This window comes from Vipera ursinii (genome assembly GCF_947247035.1).
Source record: "Vipera ursinii genome assembly, chromosome: 2".
Classification (NCBI taxonomy): domain Eukaryota; kingdom Metazoa; phylum Chordata; class Lepidosauria; order Squamata; family Viperidae; genus Vipera; species Vipera ursinii.
The window spans coordinates 171093951-171121229 of NC_139513.1; the positions used below are offsets into that span (position 1 = coordinate 171093951).

A 27279-nucleotide genomic window follows, 5' to 3' on the forward strand; every position below is an offset into this window, starting at 1 on the left:
TTACTTTTTCCCCCCCTTTCTGATTTGAGCATTTAACTACGTGACATCAAGTCGCTTTCGGCTCCTAGCGATGACATAGATTTTTCTCCAGGACGATCTGTCCTTAAACTGGTCTTTCAGTTCATCCAATATTGCATCCAATTTAATATATGTCTATGTTATTTCAAGCTTCAATATTACATACACTTTTCTGGAAGGACGTCGAGTGAAATCAATGGATTGCCTTTGGGCAATTGTGGTAGAACGACGCTCTTTAGTGTATTCGTTACAAGCTCTACTGTTATATACACGTTGGGAAGGAAGTCGAATGAATTCAATGGGCTTGCCTTTCAGTAAATATGTAAAGGACTCAATATTTGCATGCAATTGGCCACTGGTTGTGAGAACCTGAGGCAGTATTTCCCCAAATTGGCAACTTTAAGATGTGTAGACCCAGAATTCCCCAACTAGCCTTACGTCTCAAACCTGCCAAGTTTGAGAAACACTGATCTAGGGCCGGAGTAGGCAACCTCGGCTCTTTTATGACTCATGGACTTCAACTCACAGAATTCCTGAGCCAGCCATGCTGGCTCAGGAATTCTGGGAGTTGAAGTCCATGAGTCATAAAAGAGCCGAGGTTGCCTACCCCTGATCTAAGGCGATGAGCGATGACCCCTGATCTAGGGCGATGAGCCGAAAAGCAAACTGTCGCGAGAAGTAAGCACGTAATGTATTAAATAAACTACATTTCCCAGTAGCCTTGTCAGTTCGCATCTCCGTTCCCACGAGGTGAGGTCCGTCTTGATCTGTAAACAGCTGTGGGTGTTTTTGTCATTTTGATTGCGGGACTTTAGGGGCGGAATATGAAAATCAGAATGCAGTCTGCGGTTGAGAGTACGTATTTCTCCGCGTTGCTGAAAATGAGGAAAGCTTCTTAAAGACGTAGTTTATGCAGGGCTCAAAGGGGTGTGGGGTGGTGGCAATCCGGGTCCCATCCCAATTTTCCCAACTTATGCAGGCAAAGAAGAAGGCTTCGCGGAAAAAATCTCATGCAGCACCGAGATTCGCGTAAGGTCTCTGTCCACCCCAAGCGTTGCAACCCCTCTTGTCATGTGTCAACAATTGACACTTGTACAGACAGGGCAACACCACCTTTCTGCAAAAGACCACGAGTAGCTTATCAAGGTTAAAGCTGTTCAAAAATTCTCGGCCTTTAAGAGCCGATTCACATGCTATTGATTGTATCCACTGTTCGTTAAATTTATTTGCTACCTATCTCGCCATGGGTCTACTCTGCGTGGTTGCCCTCTTGCATCGGTGAAACCTCAACATTAAATACAACAGGGTTTTTATGTTCGTTTAAATTAAATCTTTCGTGATATTTTTTTTGCTATGGATCACCTAATTTGCAAGTTAAGAATGAGGAATTGATATACCTTAGCAGTTGTTGTTGTAATAAAGTTGTTGTTGATATACCTTAGCAATCTCTTTAAATATAATTAATGGAAGTTGTTTTGCACCACATGTCTGATCGAATTTGTTCACATTACTGCCTCTTTGAGAAAATGTCCATGTTTTCCACTAAGTGTATTTGCCAAGTATCCATAAAATTGCCAACATGATTTGATTTCAGTTCACTTGAGCTGGGCAGGAAATCCATCCAAAGGTACCGTACAGGGTCTATTCAAAAGCACTATGAACATTCTCAACTATCATGACTGTTTTGGAGAAGTAATATGTGGAGAGAGTTTAAAGACAGGTATTTTCAGCACACAATTTTACTTAAAATAATATACTGTAAATTAACTTCTAATTCAAGACCAGGATTAGGTACAGCCAATATTGCTAAAATAATATTTCAGTTTTATGTTTTTTTCCTGGTCATTAGCAATTTTGTCAGCATGCTTTCATATGTTACAGTGTAGTCATGTGGCCTAGTACCTTTTTTTAAATCAAGATTTTATACAGATTTTTTATAGGCTACGCAGAATTAATACCGGTAGGATCTCTGCATGCTGCATTAGCTTTTTAAGACCTCTGTATTAGTAGGAAGATATAGGAATATAGTGCTAGTTGAAATATTTCTCCTATGGCAGAAAATCCATGGGGAAAAAACATATGACAATGCTGCATAAGAAGGAAAATATTGCAAACAGCCTGTGACATGATACAAATGAATGGGAAGTTCTGAAATACTATGAGGCCTTTGTCTCAGCTGCAGCTCTGCAACATATCAATACCCAAATACATCTGGATTAATTGTTTGTTTTGACATCAATATGGAAGCAGATTCCAGCAGATTATGGAAACAGATTCCAGCAATATGGAATCTGGCTTTTGTATTAAATGGATGACTTCAGTCAGAGATTACAAAATACTCTTTTTTCCCCTCTCAGATGAGTTGAAAAGAGAATGTTGAAAATACATGTAATTTTTGACTTAACTGAATGGAGTAAAATAGTAAGCCATCAAATACAATTTCTCTATTGCATTCATTCCTCAAGCTCATTAGCTTAAAAAATCACAAGTTTTTTTTAAAAATATGGGATAGTTTCTTAAATATAGGATAGCGGTCTGTAGTGACAATACATCACTGCTCACCAGCCAAGCAGTTGGGGGTAAAATATTGCTAATTTCTATGGATTTGATGACCATGGGGGATTGCAATAGCTAGATCTACCTTGAGAAACATACTGGATACAGCTCTGGAACAGTCTATCACAAAATCTGGGACAACTGAAAAGATAGCCCGCCATTGCAAAAGGTTTTATACAATTTAACACCCTATTGCAAAACTAATCCATAACGAAGTTATTCTGTAGTAACAGAGATCCTGAGGCAGCTCTTCAGGATGATGAATTTGAGATAATTATGAAAGATAAGGTAATCTCTTGAACACTCCTTCCTCCCACATAATTTGCTTTCAAAAAGAATGTATCTGTCCTCTTTTAATTGGATAAGCTGGTTCAGCATGCCGGGATGAGTATGCTTCAGTATGTCCATGCCATTAAGATAAAATGGTGAAGTATTTATAGTGTTCTCAGGTGTAAAGTACTATATGAAAACTACATGCATTATTTACTGCACATATTACTTTAAAATTCAATTTTATTGTACCTAAGGTATTTTTTTATTTTTTCAGATGTGTTTATACTTGACACCAAGCATTATACTCTACAATCAAATAAAATAACATTGCAACCTCTTCCTCCCCAAACAAACAACAGTTTGAGGGTGGGAGGGAAAATTGCTTTTTAACTCTAGGAACAGTTGTGAGTGTGTTTGGGTATTTTTAAATTATGTGTTTTAATTAAATTATGAAAAATCACTATAACATGGGTTTTACTTGGAAAGAAGTTTAGGGGTATTGCAAATACAGACAAGGCCCTGCTCTATACTTCAGGATGACATTGTTATTGGATGTCCCACATTCACCTCTTTGTTAGATATACAATTAGATATATGTTTAATATCTATATTAATTTAACATCACATATCAAGATGTGAGCTTTCCACCTGTTAATTGAACACACTAAACTGAGAGAACCTTGAGCAATGCTGTCAATGTGTGTTGCTGAACTCGGCTACAGACTTCCTGGGAAAATTACGCTTTATGACATGCATACATGGTATGACAAGAATACATAATGATGGCAGAATTGTAGAGATGGAGGTCAAGGATATGAAGGGACTGTGTGCAGAGAACTACCTGCCTTAGTATCTTGTTATCTGCATGTCTATGAGCTGTTCCAATTAGCATTGCCAAGGACTGCCAAGAACCAGCTAGATAAGAGAGACTCTGCCCTGGCTGGGATGTTTGGATGTTCTTTAAGATTGACTAGGGAGTATACCAATAAACAATGCTTTTGCTGTGCGTTATTTCCTGCTTGTTAAAACTGTATAAATACAATAAACTCTGCGTAGGCAGACAGATATTTTGGGACACCCTGCGATGACTGGTACCTGAATCCAACAGCTGGCACCCGAACAGGGACAATAAATCTTTAAACACAAACAAACCAACAAAAAGAGATTTGGAATATGGACTTTCCTCTGGGAGAGCAACTTTCAACATATTTACCTTTGTCTGGAATAGACCGTAAGGTGCACTTACCCCTCAGAGGTAAGTATGGGTTGCAATCTATCTCACCAACAGCAGCAGCATGTAGAGGAACTTTACTTCCTGCTACAAAAGTCAGGGCTTAAAGCACCTGAGGCAGAGATAAGGAAGCTTGTTGGAGAGATAGGGAAACATTGTCCTTGGTATCCGGAGCTCAGGACCCTCCGTTTACAGGACTGAGTAAAGATAGGGCATACTTTACATCTTGAACCCTGGGCTCCAGTTCAGATATTACATCTATGGTTTCAATGCTGTCAAACAGTGAAAAAATTTGGCTGTGATGCTTTGGCAGGACAACAATTGACCACAAAACCTCCACCTGATTATGATAAAAAATTTTTCCCCTAAATCATCTTTAATTGAACCTTCAGCTCCTCATGAAGAGGTTAATTCTTCTGCTTTTTCACAGCCATTGTATACCCCCATGAGGCAAATTTTAGAGGAACAATTAGCAAAAGGTGGGGGGAATGTAGAAGAAATTGCTGACGGGTCTGGTCCCTTTGCTTCAGTTGATGCTCAAATTGTTTTACCAGCTGCTACTTTACAAGTTTCTTACCAAGCATTTGGAAAAGTACCTGTTTCTGGCAAACCTCATCAAGCCTTCTCTAACATCAGGCAGAAGGCTACTGAGCCATATCCTGATTTTGTTAACAGATTACAGGATATAGGAACAGCCTTTTATCAAACCAATTTATTGGCAGCCGCTTTATCGCAAGGCAGCAAAGCCTCAAGGAAAGTGTTATAAGTGTGGAAAACCCGGTCATTTTAAAAGGGAATGTTGAAATCCAAGAGGGGGCATGTCTGCAGCATCTTGCAGCCCTTTCTATCAGAGGTTGAAACCAAAAGCAAGTTTTTTTCTGTCTTTTTCTTTTAATCTGGCTCTTTGGACTATTGGATTCCTTTTGTCGGAGGTGAGGACACCTCCCACTTCACACCTACAAAAGATCCCAGGTTCAATATTCCTTTTAGTCTTTCCCCACTGTCTTGAAGTTGGTGGGATAAATTGTAAGTAACCATTAAAGTTCCTCTCCTTTTAATTAAAAGGGGAGGCCTGTTTTGGCCTCAAATTCCAAATTGATGTGTGTTTTGTTTTGTTATATACTTATATTTGTACATTTGGAACATTAAGCTTGGACTTGGAATGGTGAGAAAAATGGGAGATGGTTAAAGGGCCCTATAAAACCATGTTTGGTTGGAATCACCCCCTGATTTTTCTTGCTTCTTACAGGACAAGCCATATGTCTAAATGAATGTTGTTTTACTAGTATCTGTGTATATATGTCTGTCTATGTTGTTCTGTGTTATTCCAGGACTTGGAAGAGGGTATAAATCCCCTCTGATAATAAATAAAAAGGCCTTATTTAAAAACAAACAAAAAGATTTGGAACAAGGAGCTCATTGGCTTGTGAACAGCTCCCTGAAATTATAATAATAGTTATTGGTTTGCCTGGAGAAAGTATGAAATGAAATTTTTGTATGTGAAATTGTTTATGCCGGCAGTTGGAATGGACGTGAATGAGTTAATTTGCGGATGTGTAAATGTGTGTGTGTTAGCCTCAAAACCCTACCACCCCCACCTCCATCCCAGGCTGTGAAAGGAACAGTAAATTGCTGATTTTATTGTTGTAAGTGTTTGCATGAGAAGAGTTTTATGGGGGATCTGTGAGTGAATTTATGGAAAATGCATGTGAAGGAGAGCAAGCTATTTTTTTAGTGGTGAGATTTTTGTAAAATTCCTTTTACCTTTTCCCCCTCCAGTCTCTTTCTCCCCCCCTCCCTGCTGTGTTACTTTAAGAATGAGAGAGAGAGAGACAGAAGAAGGGGGGCTGGTCGTTTTAACTTTTTTTCTCTCTGCTTAGAATTCTGGTCTGAGAAAGGGAGGGTGGATGTGAAATTTAATACCCACTCTTGCAGGTTCAGCTTGCAGTTTTGTTTTGTTTTTTTCTGGAAGGAGGAGGCAGTACTAGTTGGACAATTCTTTTTGAAATCTTTGAGTTTTAAAAGAAATTACTCTGCGTTGCTTTGGTTAGATTTGTAAGTTTTAACCTACTTGACGGAAGTTTGTTTCCATCTGATTGGAATCTGATTTTCAATTTTATTTTCAGAATAACCTATCTCTTCAGTGTGCTTTAACTGACTATGTGGGCTGTATTGCATATCATTTGCCTAAAGATCCTCGGCTTGCGTGTTTAATGACTTCTTTTCCTATCCACCCATTGCTTTTGTCTTCTCCGCTTTTGCAAGCTCCGACTGTTTTTTCAGATGGAGGGCGAATGAGAGGAGCGATTGCTTACAAGGATTCTCATGATGATACATGGAAGGTGTCCTACACTGCAATACAATCATCCCCTCAATGCTCAGAATTGTCTGCTGCTATTTTAGCTTTTTATACTTTTTCTCAACAGCCTTTTAATTTAATCTCTGACTCTCATGTGTGTCAACTTAATTTTAATTTTCCAGGTGCTTACATTACACCCAGGATTGACTCCAATCTCATGGCTCTGTTTTTACCCACTTTGTTTTCAGATCCTTTCTTCAGTCACTCTTTTTTTCCATCAAAATGCCAGGGGGCTGGCACAAGCTTGCCATATTCCACTTGACCAAGCCAAGCAAATTGTTTCATCCTGTCCCCAATGTTCTGGGGCATCCCCCTCGGGGGACACGGGAGTTAATCCCCGTGGTTTTGCCTCTAATCAACTATGGCAAATGGATGTCACCCATGTTCCCTCCTTGGCTCCCTGGAAGTATATTCATTTATCTATTGATACCTATTCAGGAGCACTTTGGGCCACACCTCAACGAGGGGAAATGGCTGATCATGTTATTTCTCATCTTTTTTCAGCCATTACTGCCTTGGGTAAACCCTCCTCTTTAAAAACTGATAACGACCTGGCGGCCTTTTTGCAGTCCTCAAAACCCAGGTACACAGTAAAGGGGCACCAGCCCAAACTGAGTGCTTCCTGGTAAAAAGAAACAAAGCAAAGCACATCACTTTTCTGCAACCTTATGGTGTCCTCCCCAGTGGAGAAGAGAGGGAAAGCTATCCAATTGTGGACACAGTAATGGCTGAAAAGCCACCAAGACAGCAGAACCACATGTTGGATACCTGGAATTGAACATACACTGAACATACCCATAGTATTAAGCTAGCAGGGATAACTACTTGCGTCTTCCCATGATTCCAAGACAAACTGCATGTCTCTATACAAACCTGATCCTAGTGTTCTGTGCCATACTGCAATGGTTGCTAGTCACCATCCCACCTGTTTTTCTGTGTTACACAAAATTACTTCATGAATAATCAGTACATGCTGTTGTGTGTATGTACACCTTTGAGTCAGTTTTGACTCATTATGACTGATTCCCTTCCATTTTCTTGGCAAGATGTTGGAAGCAGCTTGCCATTGCATTCTTCCTAGGGCTGAGAGAGAAGGATTGGCCCAAGGTCAGAATAATACTAGAACTCATGGTCCCCAAATTTCTAGCCCAATGTCTTAATCATTAATATCATCTGGCACTCTAATACATGCTGAGATGATATTAATTTTAGTCAGTCCTCCTATAGTAGGTATCTTTTGGAGGGCAAGAGAGAGGAACTCAAGAGACATGAGCTGTAATAGAAGACTCTGCCCTAGCTGAGATGTTTGGATGTTCTTTAAGATTGACTAGGGAGTACACCAATAAACAATGCTTTTGCTGTGCGTTATTTCCTGCTTGTTAAAACTGTATAAATACAATAAACTCTGCATAGGCAGACAGATATTTTGGGACACCTGCGATGACTGGTCTCTGAATCCGACACAGAATTAAGTCCAATTGCAACTAAAACTGTTTTTCCTGGTTCCTTAGACCTAGTGATGCTTGAATTCCCAAACTTTTTAGACAACTTGGCCAAAAGGACAGAATCCTCACCTAGTACCTTTGAGGGATATCAGGTTGGGGAAGACTGGTCAACTGGTAACATTTTTTGTGGGTTCAAGTTCAAAAGACAAGGCACATTTTACGTTAGCTTTGTAACATGTAACATCTGCACATGCCTGTCTTCACCTTGTTTTTTTCTGCCCAACGAGACCCACTGAGTTAGATTTACTGAAATTCAGCCTCTTTGTGACATCATGATGTAGGCTTCATTATTCTTTTGCAGCTGCTCAGAGTTTCTTTCACCTTGCCAAGGAAGAAAGGTTCCCCCACAAGCGACATATTTCTTCCTATGTCTTCTATTTCTCACTATACCTAACCAGTTTTTCTCCCCGACTAACATCCACACTGTGTGCAGAAAGGCAGTTCTGGCAATCTGGCCTGTTTTCAGCATGGTCTGCTCTTGATTGTTGGGCCTGTATGGAAACTGTCCAATAAATGAATCAGATCCTTTTGCTGAAATCTGCTCTTCTCCTCCAACAACATAGTCCTAACACAAAGAAGTGAAAGAATAGGAGTTCATCCGCTGAAACAGACATTTTGTTAGCTGCCTGGGTGATTACACACAAGCAAGAGAACCAACATATCTAAAATCAGCAAGCATCAGTAAACTGAAATGCTGTGTCAATGAACCTCAAGCAGGAAATCAGCAATTGCATCCCAGACATACCTTTCTTTCAGTAAGTTTTTATCATCCTTTGTTTCAACAAAATTTTTTGATGCAGAATGATAAAGCATTCCCATGTCAGAAGGTTGCCGCTGGGTACATGCCCTTATATTTCATAAACATTGTGCAAAGCGGCACAGGCTCTAAACACAGAAGCTACATTTTCCTCTGCAACTGGCAACCGTGCAACACAACCCCTCCCAACCCCCTTCCCACTCCCCAACCCTCCCCAGCCCCTCCCTCCCTTCCCCGACTTCCCAGAGCTAAATACAGGGTATAAAAATACAAACAATCATAATCTACCTTATGCAAACAACCATAAACTATTAAGTCTATCGCACTTTAACTCTTATAAAGTAACTACCAACAGTATAAATATCACATCAGTAATTATTCAAATGCTAGATGAAGCTTTTTAGTCCCATATTTACTCCACAATATATCTCTGTTGCAAATAGTCTTTCAAGTACGCTAAGATCTTTGCCATTTCCGTCAGGTTGAAGACTTTTGCAATCCATTCTTCTATAGTCGGCAGTTCTTCCTTCTTCCAATATTGCCCTACTAAAAGTCTTGCTGCCGTAATTAAATTCAACATCAGCTTAAAATCCACAACAGTAATATCAATAATAATGCCCAATAAAAACAATTACAGACAAAACGATCTCTAATTTACTTTACCAAATTTACATCAGTCATTAAAAAACCAATTTTCTAATCTTCTTTCCACCCGGCCTGTGGTTTCCCATACTAACACCAAATTTATGCAATCTTTCCTTCTCTTAAGATATTATACAACTTCAAATGCCATACATTCCTTTCCAAACTTAAAATTTCCTTATATGTAATCACATCATATTTATATTTTCTATTGCGTGGTTCATGCTTGCCCATATAGTTGTGCTTTTTTTTTTTTTGAAGACATTTCCCTTCTCATCCCAAAAGCTTCTTCAACTCTGACTGGATGGTAGAGAAGAGAAGGATTTATATACCTTGCAGACAGCTGGTCATTTGCATTCTTTTAAAGAGTCCTTGAGGCCAATTGGATGTTGTCCCAAAGCTGCTGAAAAAGCACCTTTGGGCCAGCCGTGTCGTGACCTGGATGACCGAGAACCTCCATAGACATACAGAAGAGAAAGCGACCTAGGAAAGCTTTGGGCGCGGGCACGGACGAGAAGGCCTCCCAAAGGACGCGGAAGCCGCTGGGATCAGTCGGTCTTGCTAGCGCCCTCCCTCTCTGTGGCGGGTTCCGGATTCGAGGATTCGTCGAGCCCCCGCCTCCTCTGCTGAAGTCCTGGATGGGACGGCGGCGAGGAGTGGGACTGACTTGGCGCCGGCGGTCACCAAACTCAGTGTGGCAGGTAAGGCGCTGGGTAATCGAGGGGAGGGAGCCAGGCCCGGTGCGTGAAGCACGGTCCGATCGCCCAAAGTGGCGAGGAAGGAAGGGAGGACTCGTAGCGGGAGCAGCGCCCGGCGCCCCTTCCTATTTGTGGTGTCTGTGTCGTGGCAGACGAGGTTCACCCCGAGCGATCCAGCTTGCTCTTAAGTGTGGAAACGCGGGTGTCCAAGATACCTCTGGATCCCCTCTGGAATCTCTGCAAGATCCATCCCGGTCCCTTCCCAAGCCGGTTAAATAACAGCCCGGTGCCACTTCCCCTTTTTTACAGCAAGAGCTGCTGCTGTCAAACCATATACCAGCCCCGTTTCCAAGTTCGGGTTGTGGTTTCCAAGCACAGGTTTAGTTCGTACTAAACCTAATTGGAATCGGCAAGCCAAAATGATTTGCTTCAAATTGCTCTGTGGGTAGACGCTGGGCAACTTTGGATAGCGCATCATTGGGGCTTGCCTTCCCTACTACCGTTTCAGTACTGATTCTGCTTTTTTTTCCTAAAATGCCATGAAATGGAACAGGAAGGAAGGACTTTGGATTATTTATTAATTTATTTTATTTACAATTAATCAAATTTACATAGCTACCCACCTTACCGAAGGCTACTCTTAATTCTCCCATTCTTACATTACCTGTTTGCAAGGGTGCAAAAATATAGTCTGAGAACGAGCCCCAGGAGCATAGCGATAAAATGAGTTATAAATCCAAGGCTTAATTACAATTAACTTGATGGAAATTCTGCCAAGATTAAGGCTATAATAATATAGAAGGGATACAACATCTGTCATGGCCCTGATAACAATCCTCACATTCTTACTTTTGTGCATGTGTGTCTTTGAGTCGGTCTTAAGTCCTGGAGATTAAATGGACAAGTCTATGCAGTTTGCTGGCAGTACTTTTAGAAGTGGTTTGTTTACCCTTGCTTCTTCCTACGGCTGAGAGACAGGGACTGGCCCCAATTTACTCCACTGCCATTTGGAACTAATTCACAATCCCAGATTCTTCAGTGTCTTTAAGCCAGGGGTCTTCAAACCTGACCCTTTTATGACTTGTGGACTTCAACTCCCAGAATTCCTCAGCCAAGTTTGAAGATCCCTGCTTTAAACACTACACCACCCTGGCTGTCACTTAGACCCAGACCAAGCCCAAAGTCTATATTGGCCCAGAAAGCATTGACATACCTGCACTTCCAGGGTCTGGATTGGTATCTGCTTTGTTGCCCTCCTTTCCATTTTTAGCCTGGGTTTGTTGCAAAATATAAACCTTCCCTTCCCCTTATCCCTTCCAGTTTTTCAAGCAGTCTGCTTTCCTTCCTTTTGCCGTCCTTCATTCTTTCACATATAGAGTTGGATTCCTAAGGATGGATGCGCCACTTTCTCTGCCTGCCGTGCTGCTCCTGCTGCTGTGCTCAGGAGCAGCTGCCTTCCGGATATGTGCCTTCAATGCTCAACGCTTTGCTCAAGCGAAAGTGAACAAGCCAAGAGTCGTGGAGATACTTGTCAAGGTAGGTGGCCAGATAACACATGTGGCAGAGGGAGTCCCCGGCTATTTCCTTCCCCCTTTCTCTTTGCGGCCCTTGAAAAGAAAAATATGGAAAACAAATTTCTTCTGCTTTTTTAAAAAATTGAATTAAATTTCTAGCCTGAAATATTTGTTCAGCGCTTGAGATCAGTACAATGGGACTGACTTCTCACGTCTATCAGAAGCAAGTCAACTCTCCAAATATAAAAACAATGAAAACTGGTTTAATTAGCATAAAATGGTCAAGGCTGCAAAATTAGGAGACTTGGAATTGTTTTCTTTCATCTTCCCCCAAGAATTAATGATGTTACGCAACCAGAATTGTATGTTTGAATGCGGTTTATAAGCATTATATACCTTTTTGTAGTGAAAATGTAAAAAAAAAAGGTAGGCTTAGAAATGTTGCCATAGACTAGCTTTAGGAAGGTGGCCTGCTTGTATTTGGGTGGCAGACAATAGGGGACAGGGGCTCACATTAAAAAAAAAACACCAAGGAGATTACAGAGCCGAAGATTACTTCTTCACCTCTAGGTTTTTATGTTTATATGTATATTAATGATTTATGGAGGAGAATACAATCTAAAGCAGCAGAGCAGCAGACATAGATTTGCGATTTAAGTTCACAATAGCATTATTTTATCTTGGCAGAGAATGTGTTCTGAACAGGAAACATAGTGTTGACCGTGCAAACTCCTACCTGTAAAATGAAAATGAAAAAAAAAACACTCCAGGAATGATTCAGCTAGGCCACTGGTTTGTACAGATGTTACCTAAAAGAAAAGTTCTGAATGGGAGGAAAACCTCTGCCTTGAAAATTAGGTCATGGTAGAGTAGTTCCCTGAGAATGGGCTCCAGCATGAATGTGAAAGCTCAGAAGACTAAACCGCTGGTCCCAGTGACTGACCCAGATTGGATTCTGCAACATTATCCTGGGATACATATATTTATTTCCCTTCATTCACGGTAGAGGTGTTCACGTGATATATTAAACCCTTAAGCTGAGCTAGCCAAATATAATTGTTTGTATTCTCATATGATAAAAAACCCCATATAAGTCACTTTGTAGTTTAATGCAATAGCCTGGTTTACCCAACATGCCAATTTTTTTAAAATTTGTTTTTAACTTTTGTATCTTTGTTTTTTAATCACCCTGTAAACCGCCCTGAGTCCTTCGGGAAAGGGCGGTATATAAATGTAATAATAAAAAGCCATCTAGGCTCCCATGAAATGCTAAACCACAAACCCTCAACCATGCTCTAGCCTAGCTTAGCATCTGCGGAAACTAAGCTTGGGAAAAGTTATTTCATCCTATGTGTCTGTTAGAAATCCCAATGAGCCACACCATCGCACCTCAAATGATGTGTCTTATTTAGTTAGCATCAATGGCCTCACGGCATGAATTGCTCCAGTGCATAATTTGGAACACATGTGCAATGGTGCCATAATGCGCATGATGTCACTCTTTCCCCAGAGCTCTGGATACTCGTGTATCAGTGCTAGAAGTCCATTTCAAATGAAGAATTGGGTATATAGCAATGCAAAAGTCTTGATTCCCTTGTTACTCATCACCACCCATATTCAATTCCTTGTCAAGAATATGTTTTGTTAAGTTGGGCTTGTTTCTAACTGAAGAGAAGAGCAATGGGAACAGCTGGCAGCAATCTTCCTCTCCATCCTTCTCGCCTGATACCTGAACTCATTTGTCTGCTTTCTCTGATTCCAACTTTCAGGACAAGCTGCAATCAGATCAGCTGGGCCATACTGAGCTGATTCAGTCACAGCCAGCTTTCCCCAAAGAGAATACAAAGGGGTCCAAAGGGGTTTAATTCTAATACTCTGCTCTCTTCCCTTCTTTTATGTCTACAGATCTTGGCTCGCTGTGATATCTCAGTCTTACAAGAAGTGATGGATGCAAAAGGACAGGCAGTGCCTGCTTTGATGAATGCCTTGCACCAGTGAGTCTTGACAGCTGCAGAAGAAACATGATCCAGAGGGACATAAATAGACGAGCAGGAATTGATGTCAGGGATGATTGAGAATTTGGAGTGATCAGATGCAGGAAAGGTGTTGCGATGAGCGACCGGTCAGGGTTCTGGCCTCAACTCTTAGAGCCCCGTAACAGGGGTGAGAATTTAGAGGGACCCTCGCAAGGGTGAACACCTTGAATATGGAAGGATCTTGCCCTTAGTCACCGACCCAGTGTGCCGGAAGTTCCGACGGTCACACTTGGGAACTGCGATGATTAGGCAGAGTTAGAGACAGAGTAAGACAAACTGAGGCACCAATACAAGTTTGCTCAAGGTGAGGGAGCATGGAGTGCTCGGGGTGGATGGTGTGCCCCCTGAACAGCTCCACAAACCCTCCTTTTATTAGGCTGTTTCATTTGGGAGGGGGAAAGTACACATGAGGAATTAACATAAAGGAAAACATAACTCATTGCATACATCTGCTAATGAACATATGTGAGGTCAAAGGAAAACATAACTCATTGCATACATCTGCTAATGAACATATGTGAGGTCAAAGGAAACAATAAAACATAGTTTATGCTAACAGAGAACTGATAATGAAGAGGGTAAAGGCCATTACAGGAAACAATAATGCATAGCTATTTTATACAAATGTTGACAAGGGTTGTAAAGCAAGGACAAATACAGGAGACAGGTCTTGTTATAAATGAAGCAGGGGGCATAGGTTTATCACAGGAATGCAGACTTCATAATTATAATTGGGGAAAGGCAGAGGTATTATCTTGAAGCAAGGACAATTACAGGAGACAGGAAGCCATATCATAAAACAAGTCTTCTTAGTGTAAAGAGATTTATCACTACAACTCAAGAATGCAAAACTGTATAACTTTTAATATAGAAATTAAAAGGGTCTTTTGTAGGTAGAGGAAAGCAGATTTTACACTTGCAGAAATATTATCACTGGAGACAGGAAGGGAGAATATTGTAATTTTTAATATAGGAATAAAAAAGGTCTTTTGTAGGTCTGGGATATCTACAGAAAGGAAAGAAGAAAGGACCCATTTAGGCAAGAAAGGTAGTCCAGATATTTGAAAAAGACAAGTAGCAATTGCCTTTCTCCTTATGGTATAATGTAGTCTGGATTGCCAGGAGGGAGGGACTTCACTGCAGGGGGGAAAACGTGGAAAATCTGGTCAGGAGAAATAAAGTTAACAGAATAACAGAGTTGGAAGGGATCTTGGAGATCTTCTAATCTAGGAGAAAATCCAATACCATTTCAGACAAACGATTGCCCAATTTCTTCTTAAAAATTCCAGTGCTGGAGCACCCATAACTTCTGGAGGCGAGCCATTCCACTAATTAATTGTTCTGTCAGGAAATTTCTCCTTATTTCTAGGTTGGTTCTCTTCTTGATTAGTTTCCATCCATTGCTTCTTGTCCTGCCTTCAGGTGCTTTGACCCCCCTCTCCTTTGTGGCAGCCCCTCAAATGTTGGAACACTGCTATTATATCACCCTTAGTCCTTCTTTTAACTACCCATTTAAAGTTAAAACAGCTCCTCCTTAGCAATTCCAAGACTATCATTGTAGACATATTCAAATAGTTGCTTTAGTTTGGCAAGATCAGGAGATTATCTAAGGGTAGAAGATTCCCACCTTTCCATAGCCACGTACTGTACTCCTCGTTCAGAAAATAAAGCATGCTTAAATCCTATGGAATTTTCTTTTCCCAGGTTTGATGATCTACACAGCTACAGTAACCTCACCAGCCCTTTGCTGGGGCGTGGAAATTATCAAGAACGATATGTATTCATATACAGGTATATTCACTTAATCCAACTACCTGTAGCAATATTTATGATTGGTTGTACATGTGTTATTGGACATAAGGATAATAATGATGTCACCATATTTTTAACATCTATGTCAGATCCATTCTAATCCTGAATTCCTAAAGCAGATCTATTTCTTGTGGGAACCAGATCAGGCCTTTGAGAAGACCTTGGCCAACACACATGGTATGCTCACATATAAGCATTCCGAATCCATTTATTTTATTTGTTTTCATACCACCTATACATAAAAACTCACAATCTTTTCTCTATCCATTTCTCATCCATCTATCAAACTATTATGTCTATCTATCTATCTATCTATCTATCTATCTATCTATCTATCTATCTATCTATTCTCTATTTCCATCCAACCACATTTCATTGTATCCTCTGTCACCTGCAGATAAGGGATTTGTATGCAGATCCTTCCACCACCATGATTCACTTCCAAACATTAATAAATGCCTTCAGAGTCATCCATCTGCTATTTCCCAATCATCATCCTTTAGACACATTAAGAGTCAACCGTACCCTTAAACCTGGAGGAAACCAAGATTAAGAAGCTGTAAGATTCCACAAACTGCACATCTAGCAAGGCCTCACAATTTAAGTTGCAGGAGCTGAAAATAATTTGGATCCATGGGCCTAGCATAAGCACACGAGAGAGATCTTGCAGCACAGGGCTGCTTATAGATTGCTTCTTATAAGATCTAAAATATGGGGGGGGGAGTGACAAACTCAGCAGAGCTACTGAATCAATACAATCCTATTCCTTTCTTTACTTCTAAACATGCAGTGGTCCATCCAAGGTAGGTGGAGAAATGGAAAGCTAGGTGGAAACACAATGGGAACACAAAAAGTATGGCAAAGAGCAGGGGTGTCAAACTCAATTTCATTGAGGGCCGCATCAGCATTGTGGTTGCCCTCAGGGGGCCGGCTGGGTGTGACCTGAGTGGGCGTGGCCTACTGGCTGGGTGTGGCTAGAGTGCGTATGGCCTACTGGGTGGGCGTGGCCAGCTCTACATCGTTCGCATCAAAGGTGCCTATGGGGGCCTGGGCAGGAGTGGGACAGATCTGAGGGTCTCTGGCAGGAGGAGGGTCTCTGGGCCAGGGCCAAGGCAGTGGGGGCCGTTCCCTCACTGTTTCCAGGATGGTTTCGCGGGCCGCATGAAACCACTTCACGGGCCGGATCCGGCCCCCGGGCCTTGTGTTTGACATGTCTGGCAAAGAGAAACCGAATCCTTCCCCCATTTGACTACCGAGGAAAATTCTTTTGGAGATAGGAACAGAAATCCAGCATGGAGAGAAATCTATTGTTGGGTCTTTAATGCTAACTTCCTGGGACCAGGCCTGTTTTCTTGTGTTTTCCACTTCCTGTAGGAATCAGAAGACTCAGATACTGGATTATTATACATATGAAGACCTGCATCCAGACCGACCTGATGTCTTTGCTCGTGAACCCTTTATCGCCCGTTTCAGCCTGGCAAACAAAGGTGAGATCCCAGATTGTAAATGAGGTTTCATTTCCAGTAAGAATAATCCAGATCTCTGGAGGAGAATGATCCAGAGGGAAGTTTCTGGCATTTTTTTTTCTTAAGCCCCACTTCAAAGATTCCTGCTGTTCTAGAGATTCATAACCGTCAGAATGCTCTGACCCAGAAATCTCTGTTGTCCAATCTAGTTGAATCCAGGGACAAGTTTAGAAAATGAGTAAGTAGTACGGCTTCTCATAAAATGGTAGAGAAATGACTGCTCTAAAAGTAATATACAAGGTAGTGGTTGAGTAAGTCAGGACTTCAAATGCTTAATCAGACATCTTCCCTCCCTCCCTCCGTCCCCCAAAATAACAAAATATCAATTTAATAGAATACAAATTTCAGGTGACAAAAAAGATATTTACTCTAGAAGCGTACTGTGTACAAGGTAACAGTTGGATCTAAGCCTGTATTGTTAGCTTGTATACATGCTTTCACAAAGCACAACATAATTATCCTGTGTATTTTGGAGAAGGAAAACTGATCACCCTTGGAAAATACTGATATTTCCCTCACCCTTAAATCAAAACACACCACACAATAACAATAATGGAAACAGAACAAGAACCTCTGCTAGCATCATATACCACCAGCCAGTGGGACAATTATTTTCCTTTTATAAACAAATTGCAATTTCTTTTTCCTTTTTTAATACAACATAATCTCAGTAAGAGGCATAGCATGTCAGAAGGTGAGCTGGCTCTTCTTGCTGCCTCATCTTTCTTTCCCAAGAATTTTCCTGGGTCATGTAGAGCACTGGGTGGGGACCTTTTGCTTTCCAGCACTTCTGGCCAGAGTTTTTTTTAAGAAGAGTTTCAATGTTTTCCATGATACCTGCATTCAGAGGTTTGTTTCAAGTCTAATCAAAATAACCAGGGGAGATCAGAGGCTCCAAAGTTTAGCTTGTTCTCGCTGTTGTGGCTGGATTTCTCTCTTTATTTTTTAATTTACGGGTTATTTACGGGAGCACCTACTGCCGGCGTTAACCTCCCATCGTCCTGTGCGCTCCCACAGAGAGGGCCTCCTCAGGGTGCCATCGGTCAAGGAATGTCGACTGGCGGCCCCCAGGGGAAGAGCATTCTCTGTGGGCGTACCTGCCCTCTGGAATCAGCTTCCGGTTGAGCTCCGGATGGCTCCCGACCTTCGCTCGTTTCGCCGCAACCTGAAGACTTGGTTGTTTGAACAGGCCGGCCTGGACTGAGGGATTGGATTTTAGAGTTTAAATTTTAAAACAATTTTAAATTTTAGAATGTATTTATTACTTAGGGCTATTGATTTAATCTTATTTTAATTTTTATACCTTGTGTGTTGTTAGCGTTTTAATTGCCCTGTACACCGCCCTGAGTCCTTGGAGAGGGGCGGTATATAAATCTAATAAATAAAATAAAATAAAATAAATAAATTTATCCTGTACTGACTACCGAGGTACCTCGGTGGTTCATAACAATAATGTGTTGAGTTTGGTTTCCAAACTGAGTGGCTGATCCTTACAGTTGTCTTCTTCTATTTGCACTTCTCCCAAGAGCTTCCAGAGCTGGTGCTGATCCCACAGCACACAATGCCATCCAAGGCAGAAGCTGAAATTGATGCTCTCTATGATGTTTTCCTTGATGTTCAGGAACGCTGGGCCACAGTGGTATGTCAATGATCAATGCAAGAAGCAGAGAATTTATAGAAGGGCCCCAAACATTGGAGCATTTACACTGCTCTCCCTCCTTCCCCCCCCCCGTGATTTTTCACTGCCAGTTGGCATCCCCAGCTACATTTGCAATATTAATATGACTTTGTATACAGTATATGGATACTGTATTCCCATAAAGGAAGACTTAACATATTCATTCATACCAGCAGCATCCATAGGAACCTGCTACTTTCATCACAAGGAAAGCAGTAGCATGCCATCACAGCACCATCTCCATTAAAGACCCATTTATTCGAACAAGCTGGCCTGGCCTGATGGGGAGTCAGGGTTTTAATATTTGTGTATTTTGATTGTTTTAATTTGGGCAATAATTTAATCCTTTTTTTAACTTTTGTACTTTTGTATTTTTATTCATATGCCCTGTTCACCGCCCTGAGTCCTTCGGGAGAAGGGCGGTATAAAAATTCAATAAACTTAAACTTAAACTTAAACTTTGAGGCATGCACACAACGTCACAATGCACATAAGAAAGGGCAGGGCTTTTACTGCAATGGTATGATGTGTTGTTGTTAGTCTGGCTGCCCCTCTCCTCCCATCCCATTCCCCCTGCCTAACAAATGGTGTTGATTCAAACACAAGAGAAAGCATTTCTCTGGAAAAGATGGTCTTGAAAATAACCGCTCTCGTTTCAATCCCCGAGAAAATCTTTAAAATCAGTAAAAATAGATTAAAACTAGAATCGAATTTGTGATGCATGTAAAGCCAGTTAGTATCCCACCAGCAATATTTCAGCCAAATTTAAATTTGCTGGGCAATTCCGAGCAACGCCACATTAATATTGTTACTACTTCCTGTCAACGTCTGTGACCAGCGAGCTAGAGTTTGCCATTTATCTCAAGTTTGAAACAAGCAGCTAGAAATAATTCTACCAATTCTGTCAGCTTCAACATTTTTCCCCACTTACTTTATGGTAGTCATACACTGCCATTCATGAAAAGTCAGTACAAATGATCAAAACCAAGAAGGAAAATTAATTGCCCTTCTAATAAGTAACAGGTTAAAACATCATTTTGTTATTCATGCATGCTTCTCATCTTTACAACAAACACATAACGTGGCTTCTGGTATCCTTCTGCAAAGTGCCCTGATGGTCCTTGAAAAGAATTACCAGGTAACAAAGGTAAAGCACCTTGAACATTCAAGAGTAAAATAAAGTTTTGGTTGAACAATAGATTTCTTGGCATATATTTAATGATTTATATCTCACTTTTATTTCTAAAAATCAAGGCAGCATACATTATGTTCCCTTCTCCTATTTTTCCACCACAACAACCCTGTAGGTGGGCTGGCCCAAAGTCACACAGCTGGCTTCCATGCCAAAGGCAGGACTAGAACTCACCATTTCTCTGATTCTAGTCCAGCCTTTTAATTGTCACACCAACCTAGTTCTCAATATAAAAATGTTTTGTTATCACCTGTTTGAAGATGTTTTTCCCACTTCCCAGTTTAGCCTACAATCTTGAGGTTTCCTAGTGGTCCTCCATCCATGTTCTAACCAGGCCCTACTCTGATTATCTTTTCAAGGTCAGCCATGTGCTCCCACTTGCGGATATCAAATGCTACTTATTATTCTTGTAAAACATCACCACATTGCTGGATGAAGATCTGCCAACAATAGGTCCAGCTGAGTCAATGCTAACTTGCTAACTCTACTAGTAATTTAACGATTTTGAAAGATCAGATGTTATTTCTCTTCCTTCCTATACAGGACATGATTTTCTTGGGTGATTTCAATGCAGATTGTGGATATGTGGCCAAGAAACGTTGGAAAGACATCCGCCTGCGCCAGAAACCCGGCTTTCATTGGCTCATTGGAGACCAAGCTGACACCACCGTTCGAGAGAAGACCCACTGTGCCTATGACAGGTGGGATCAGGACTGCTTGGATCGCCAGCAGGATCCAGCATCCTAGGTTGGGTCAAACAAACTGTTGCAAGATCCACCCTGCTATAATCCATCTCTTTTTGCCAACAGAATTGTGGTTCATGGTGAAGGCTGTCTGAATGCTGTCGTGCCTGGATCAGCTCGACCATTTCATTTCCCCAAGGAATTTGGACTTTCTGAGGAAGAGGTATCAGTCACTTTTGGAAGAGAGACAGAAATTGATATAACTCCATTCAGTAGAAAAAGCTGTTTGTTTAGTTCGCTTTGTTTCTAAAAAGGGCTGCAAAGCGACCTTCCCAAAAGCTAAGGAAGTACAGAAAACATAACAAGAGTAATCCATGTTAGTAAGGTTACGTAAATGCAATAAATGAAGGCGCAGGATAATATAGTGCAGCCCCCAAATAGAGACAATTTAGTTATATTGAAAGCTCAGTGATTTTTTTTAAAAGGAGGGAAATCTTTGTATATCCAATATATATTTAAAGATGGTGAGATACATCATCGTCATCATCATCCTACATCATCAAGACTTGTGGTGGCGCAGTGGTTAGAGTGCAGTATTGCAGGCTAATTCGCTGCTCATTGCCAGGAGTTCAATTCTCAACCGCTCAAGGTTGACTCAGCCTTCCATCCTTCCAAGGTTAGTAAAATGAGGACCCAGATTGTTGGGAGCAATATGCCTACTCTGTAAACCGCTTAGAGTGGGCTGTAAAGTGCTATGAAATAGTATAATAAGTCTAAGTGCTATTGCTATTGCTATCATCATCATCATGTATTAAAGTATATGCTGCTGGACTCGCAATGACTCTAGGCTGCCAATCCTCACACAACAGGCAGGAAAATCATACATAAGATATTTTTTTTTCAAATACCTTGATCTGAAACTACTTAGGGCTTTCTTCATAGGAAATGGTGCTTTGAATAGAGCTTAGAAACAATGTATGATAGTTAAAGAGGTCAGTTTAGTAGAGAAGAGGGCATAATGACAGCACAGTGTGGCCAATTAGATTGTGACTTAATTTGTTATGTGAACCTTTTATCCACAAAAACAAGGTAAAGATCATCATCTGATCTTTTTGCATTGTGGGACCCAACTGCAGGTTTGATCCAATAATTTTGTAGTTCAGGCACTAATTCTCTGTACTACGATAGGCAAAAGATATTTAAAGAGGGATGCTAAAGTCACAAGAGACTAGAAAACCAAACTCTGACCACCATTTCTATAAAATGTCAAGATATGTTACATAACTCCCTCTAACTATATCATGTAATGTCTGAGAGATTATCTGTTTCTTCTCTTATTTTTTCTTCTTCATTAAGTTCCAGTTACATGGCCTTTGTCAATGATTAGGTTGATTTGGGATAATGGAAGCTATAATCCCACATCTCGGAAGAGCACTGGTGTGGGAAAGATTGGGCTAAAGTGTTAGCATTGGTGATGAAGGCATTTCTTCCCTTGGGTACAGAGCAGAACATAGGAACATTTCTACTTCTAATCCTTTTTTCCCCTCTCTTCACTTTCCAGGCCTTAGAGATCAGTGATCATTATCCTGTAGAGGTGGAACTTGTCTCATCCTGCAAGAAACTCCAGCCAGCTACTTTAGCTGGTCTTGTGTTGCTGACCATAATTGTGATATCAGACTCAAGATGTGGCATATGAAGGAAGAAGATGGCTGTTGTGCTAGTCCTAGAACGATATAGGTGGAGGTTTACCAAAAGGGTACTTATTACTCTCACAAGAGTACTTTTTTAAAAAAAAATCCCATTTATATCCCGCCCTTCTCCGAAGACTCAGGGCGGCTTACAATCTAAGAAGCACAAATCAATGTGCTTAGCAATAGCCTTCATTCTATGTACCTATATGCCTGCTTATTAGGGCGTTCGCCCCCCCCCAGGTGCCATTTTACAAAGTCAGCTTAATTGCCCCCAACAATCTGGGTCCTCATTTTACCTACCTCGGAAGGATGGAAGGCTGAGTCAACCTTGAGCCTGGTGGGACTTGAACCTGCACTAATTACAGGCAGCTGGTGTTACTTAAGGAGGCATTAGCCCACTGCTCCACCAAGGCTCTTGAATCAATTATGTTGGCTCTAGATTCAGCTTTCATCTGTGGTGAACCCCTGATGTTGAGAAAGCCTGGGAAATGGGCCCCTTGCCAGTCAACAGGAGTAGTGATTTACCACCAGCTTATCAAGTACTTAGGAGGCGAGGGCTTGGCAGCACAAGGGAACAACAGGCAATGACTTAATAGCTGGCCATCAACACCCCAGTCAACAACTAAAAAGCCACACACAACCAGGCACTATATAAATAGCAGAGAACAGCCCAAAGCACACACTGCTAGAGAGATATTCCCCAAGGATGGGCTCCAGCACGAATCCAAAAGCTTGGAAGACTAACCCTCTGATCTCGATGACCGACCCAGATTGGATCTTGCAAAAGTAGTTCTCCCCAAAGTACCTACCTCTGGAGTGATCCTTCTCATCAAGATTGGCAAAAGGACCCTTCAGGCAGTAAAAATGTATGACGTTTTCTCGTCCAGCTAAGTGTTGCTTAGACAAAGACTCTTTGGGTTTGGGTATCTACTCATATTCTTGAACACCCTTACATGCTGATTTCTTGATTCTCCTTCCTGATTGTATTTTGGCTCAACTACCTCAGGGATCCTGAATACTGGATAGCTTCTGTCTCACTCTTGCCTTCTGTCAGAAACTCAACCTGGGTTCCAGGTTACAAAGAAGGCTTCCTTGGGCCAGACTCATGATTTAAGTTCAAAAAGGTGACAGCAGGACATTTCTCAAAGAGATGTATGTACTGTAGCTTTGTCCTATAGTCTATTTTCTCTATGTTCCGTTATAGAGAAAATTGACTAACTATCCATTAATAGATGGATTTTAAAAAAAATCTTTCCACTGAAGTTCATGGGATGAAACCTTTCATGCCAGTTCCAGGCTGCTGTGAAACTATATTTCAGTGGGAGTATGGTTTGGATAAATACAAGATGCAATGAAAATCAGCTTTTCTATTGCACCGATGCTTCCAGCCATATTTTTTGGATCTTCTGACAGAAGATCTAATCTGGGGAAACAATCATGCTGGCAAACGATCTTGCTGTGATGTTTTGCAAGTGATAAACATGGCAATGACATATCTTGCATTCTACCAATATACTGAGATTTCTGCCTCTCTCCCTCAAATGGACAATCTCAAAATATAGGACCTCTCTCTGGTATCTTAATCAGACTAGCCAAAAAGACACAAAGTTATGTGTAATATTTGAAATTGCCCATAACTCTTCATTATGTGAAAGGAAAACAAGTAGGATGAAAAGGCATTTAGACTACTAGTTCAAAAATTACGGTAAGCTAAATACCATAGTTCATGAAGGCTTTTTCCAGCTATTTTGCAGATGGGGAGTTGAAGCTGAGAGAAGGTCACTTCTGAATATCTCTTCAATGGAGAACTAGGTTGTTATGCTTCTGGTGCCATCATGTCAACAGTGATCATTTTACAAATTTCAGATGTGCAGCATTTATGTGTGGATCAGTCATAGGGAGTGAACATGGGCCTTACACTACAGCTGAATCTCTAGTCAATGAATTTGGTTTCCGTCTTGCTCCAAAAAGAATGAGCATGTATTTTCTGTTGCAGTGGATAACTTCAGTGGATATCAAGTTGGATTCCTACCTCTTCTCAAATTTGCAAATAAAAATCTGTCAGCTGCTGGGGAAAACTAAGATCACTTTTTACTTAAGTGATCTACGTAAATGTAAATAGCTGACTGACTTGCAATCCTATAACTGTTTTACTATGGAATGCCAGTGGGGTTCTTATGGCTGTGGGCTTTCCAGTATGAAATGCATCAATTGGGTAAACAACTAACATTTAAGATAAAAGAATATTGGTATTTTCTTTCTTATTTTTGTAAAGAAAATATCAGCTCCTTGGACTTTATTCTGGAGCTGTGGTATTTACAGTTTCAGAAAAACTGTAGATAATTGTTTTATTTGTAAAACTGGGTATTCCTGTATTGAAAATTCCTTTGATACTTTCCAATTTAAAACAAAAGCATATTTTCTTCTGCTACAGAAGACTTCTTTGGGAGGAAATCAAAATTTAACCCGTATTTAGCCTTCTATCATTTCTGTTCAATGCACTTTCTTCCGTCTTCAATGGACAGGGTGAATTAACTGCATTTTCAATAAGTGCATCCATGAATAAAATGCTTTGGAGACTGCTTATGTATACAGATAGTCCTTGACTTACAACCTTTCTTTAGTGACCATTCAGAGTTAGAATGGTACTTTAAAAAGTGACTTATGATTAGTTTTTGCACACTTGATGGCCTTTGCAGCATTCCTCATGGTCATGTTTTAAAAATTCAGATGCTTGGCAACTGGCATGTATTTATGATGGATGCACTGTCCTGGGGTCATGTGATCTCCTTTTGTAACCTTCCCAGCTGGCTCCTGACAAGCAAAGTCAATGAGGGAAGCCAGATTTGTTTGACAACTGCATGATTCAGATAACAACTGTGGCATAAAAGGTCATAAAGTAGGGTGGAGCTCACTTAACCGTTTTGCTTGGCAATGGAAATTTTGGCTTAATTATGGTCGTAGGTCAAGGACTATTGGTACTCTCCCTTCTTTAGTAGCCAAGCGGAATCTGTGAATAACAGAGAACGTAAACATCAGCTCAAAATCATAGGAATAGGACACTTGATATTTTTCCTCTTGACTCAGAGAACGTTTCATTAAAAAATGATGCGTATGTTTTGTGTGTGTGTGTGATTCCAACCTATCCCACCGAGCAGTGGGAGATTTGTTTTTTATGGTATAAATATTATATATTTTACAGCAGAAGGTAAGCTATACCAATATCTGAAAATTGCCAGCAAAAATAGCATTGACATTTACATGTTGAAGTTCAGTTCTCTGTCCTTAAAAAAAAAATATCTTGGCCTAAATAAATACGGACGAACCCATGAGTAGAATTTTCCACATGAATCTGTAAGTTTCCTAAGTCCTTCATGATAAAGGAAAACTTTGGAGACTAGATCATTATATACAGGGCTTTTTTTCCTCATAGAACGCTCAGAACGGAGTTCCGGCACCTTTTTTGGATGGAACCTTGTAGGGTAGGCAAGGCGGGTTGTATGACATGTGTGAGTTCCGGCACCTTTTTCTTTTACAAAAAAAGCACTGATCATATATATATATATATATATATATACATATATATATATATAATATATATATATATATATATATATATATATATATATATATATATATATATATATATATATATATATATACCTTTTCGGCAATCTTAATGTATTTCTGGTGATTCATATATTTCAGCACTTTCTGCAGTTTTTCTGCTCTTTAAAGTTAAGCACATAATTAAGCTAGCTTTTATTGCAATTTTAAATTTTAACCAAAAAGGTATTGCCAGTTAATGGACATTGAGGTGGATGGATAGTTTTGTGGATTTTATATCAGGTACTGGTTTTATGGTTCCACTATTTATTTTGTAAAACTGGTGTCAAAAATTTTAAGGAGTCTGGCAATATATAAATATATGTAATATTAACTAAGGAATGAACACTGGTTTTAAACAGGAACTTCTTAATTCTTTCTGAATGATGCACTATTGTTTGAACTGGTTTCAGCAGATTCCCTGGTATGTGTTGAAGATACTCTGGCTTTGCACTATTTTCAATCACTGTTACTCCTTATTTATGGCTTAGCTCTATTCTCATGACTAAATCTTGTTTTTTGATTTTGTTCTTCCCCATTAAACAACACCATTAATGGAAAATATAATGGAAAGTTATGTTCCCAGCACAGTTGCTCAAGAAGAATCTTGCTTGAGTGGTCCTTGGTGCTCTCTGAGCTTGCTTCTTTTCTTGCAGACGTTTCATTCCCCAAACTAGGTAACACCATCAGTGCTACTATGGAATGCTGTTTGCTGTCAATTTATATTCTGGTATATAAACTGATAGCAAACCCCTCTCCTTACTACCGTAGCACTCATAATGTTACCTAGTTTGGGTAATGAAATGTCTGCAAGGAAACAGGCAAGTTCAAGGAGCACCAAAGTCCCACATTTCAACCCTGAGGTACAAATATTCTCCTTTATTAGAATCTTGCTTGATTTGATACATTTTATGTAAGCATGTATGTGCATACAAGAGAGCCAGTTTGGTCTAGTGCTTAAGGGATCAGGCTAGAAACTGGGACATTTAATTCTAGTCTTGCCTTAGGGCCCAAACCAGCTGGATGACCTTGGGCCAGTCACTCTCTCTCAGCCCTAGGAAGGAGATAAGGGTGAACCAGTTCTGAAACACCTTGCCAAAAACCTGCAGGGACTAATCCAAGCAGTCACAAGGAGTCCACATTGACTTGAAGGCGCACACACACTCACAGGTACATATTGTACAGCGATACACATATACATGTTTGTAGTATCAGTGGGTGTTGTTATGCTTACACTGTACATGCCCGACTGCAATTGTACCTTTAAACTGGATTGACAATCTATATGAAAAATTAATAAAGGTATTTATTTGAAAAGGTAAATAGTGTGGTTCATTCAGCCTTCCTCAGCTTGAGCACTAATGGGATTGCATTTCAGCACATCTAGATGACAGTAGGGTAGGGGGTGGAGATTTCTAAACAGAGTTTTAAAACAAAGTTTGGGTCCTACCAGAATGTTCCTGAGGTCTATCCATAGGGGATGCTAAAGAATCAGGAATGAG

General features: G+C 40.5%; 1 protein-coding gene across 4 annotated transcripts; it reads left to right on the forward strand.

Moving 5' to 3' along the window:
• Nucleotides 1–748: 748 nt before the first annotated feature.
• Nucleotides 749–25712, forward strand: LOC310636183 (deoxyribonuclease-1-like 1). Of its 4 annotated transcripts, XM_083355749.1 has the most exons (12): nucleotides 844–873; nucleotides 1613–1738; nucleotides 3122–4102; nucleotides 9603–10042; nucleotides 11416–11575; nucleotides 13459–13547; nucleotides 15294–15380; nucleotides 16776–16888; nucleotides 18454–18566; nucleotides 20341–20498; nucleotides 20607–20703; nucleotides 22042–25712. In XM_083355749.1, the coding sequence occupies exons 5-12, from the start codon at nucleotides 11432–11434 to the stop codon at nucleotides 22174–22176; spliced, it is 936 nt and encodes a 311-aa protein (XP_083211875.1). In that variant the 5' UTR covers nucleotides 844–873; nucleotides 1613–1738; nucleotides 3122–4102; nucleotides 9603–10042; nucleotides 11416–11431; the 3' UTR covers nucleotides 22177–25712. The 4 variants fall into 4 exon arrangements, with proteins under 4 accessions (XP_083211873.1, XP_083211874.1, XP_083211876.1 ...); XM_083355747.1 differs by lacking the exon at nucleotides 1613–1738 and having other exon boundaries at nucleotides 749–873; XM_083355748.1 differs by lacking the exon at nucleotides 1613–1738 and having other exon boundaries at nucleotides 749–873; nucleotides 9627–10042.
• Nucleotides 25713–27279: the final 1567 nt, after the last annotated feature.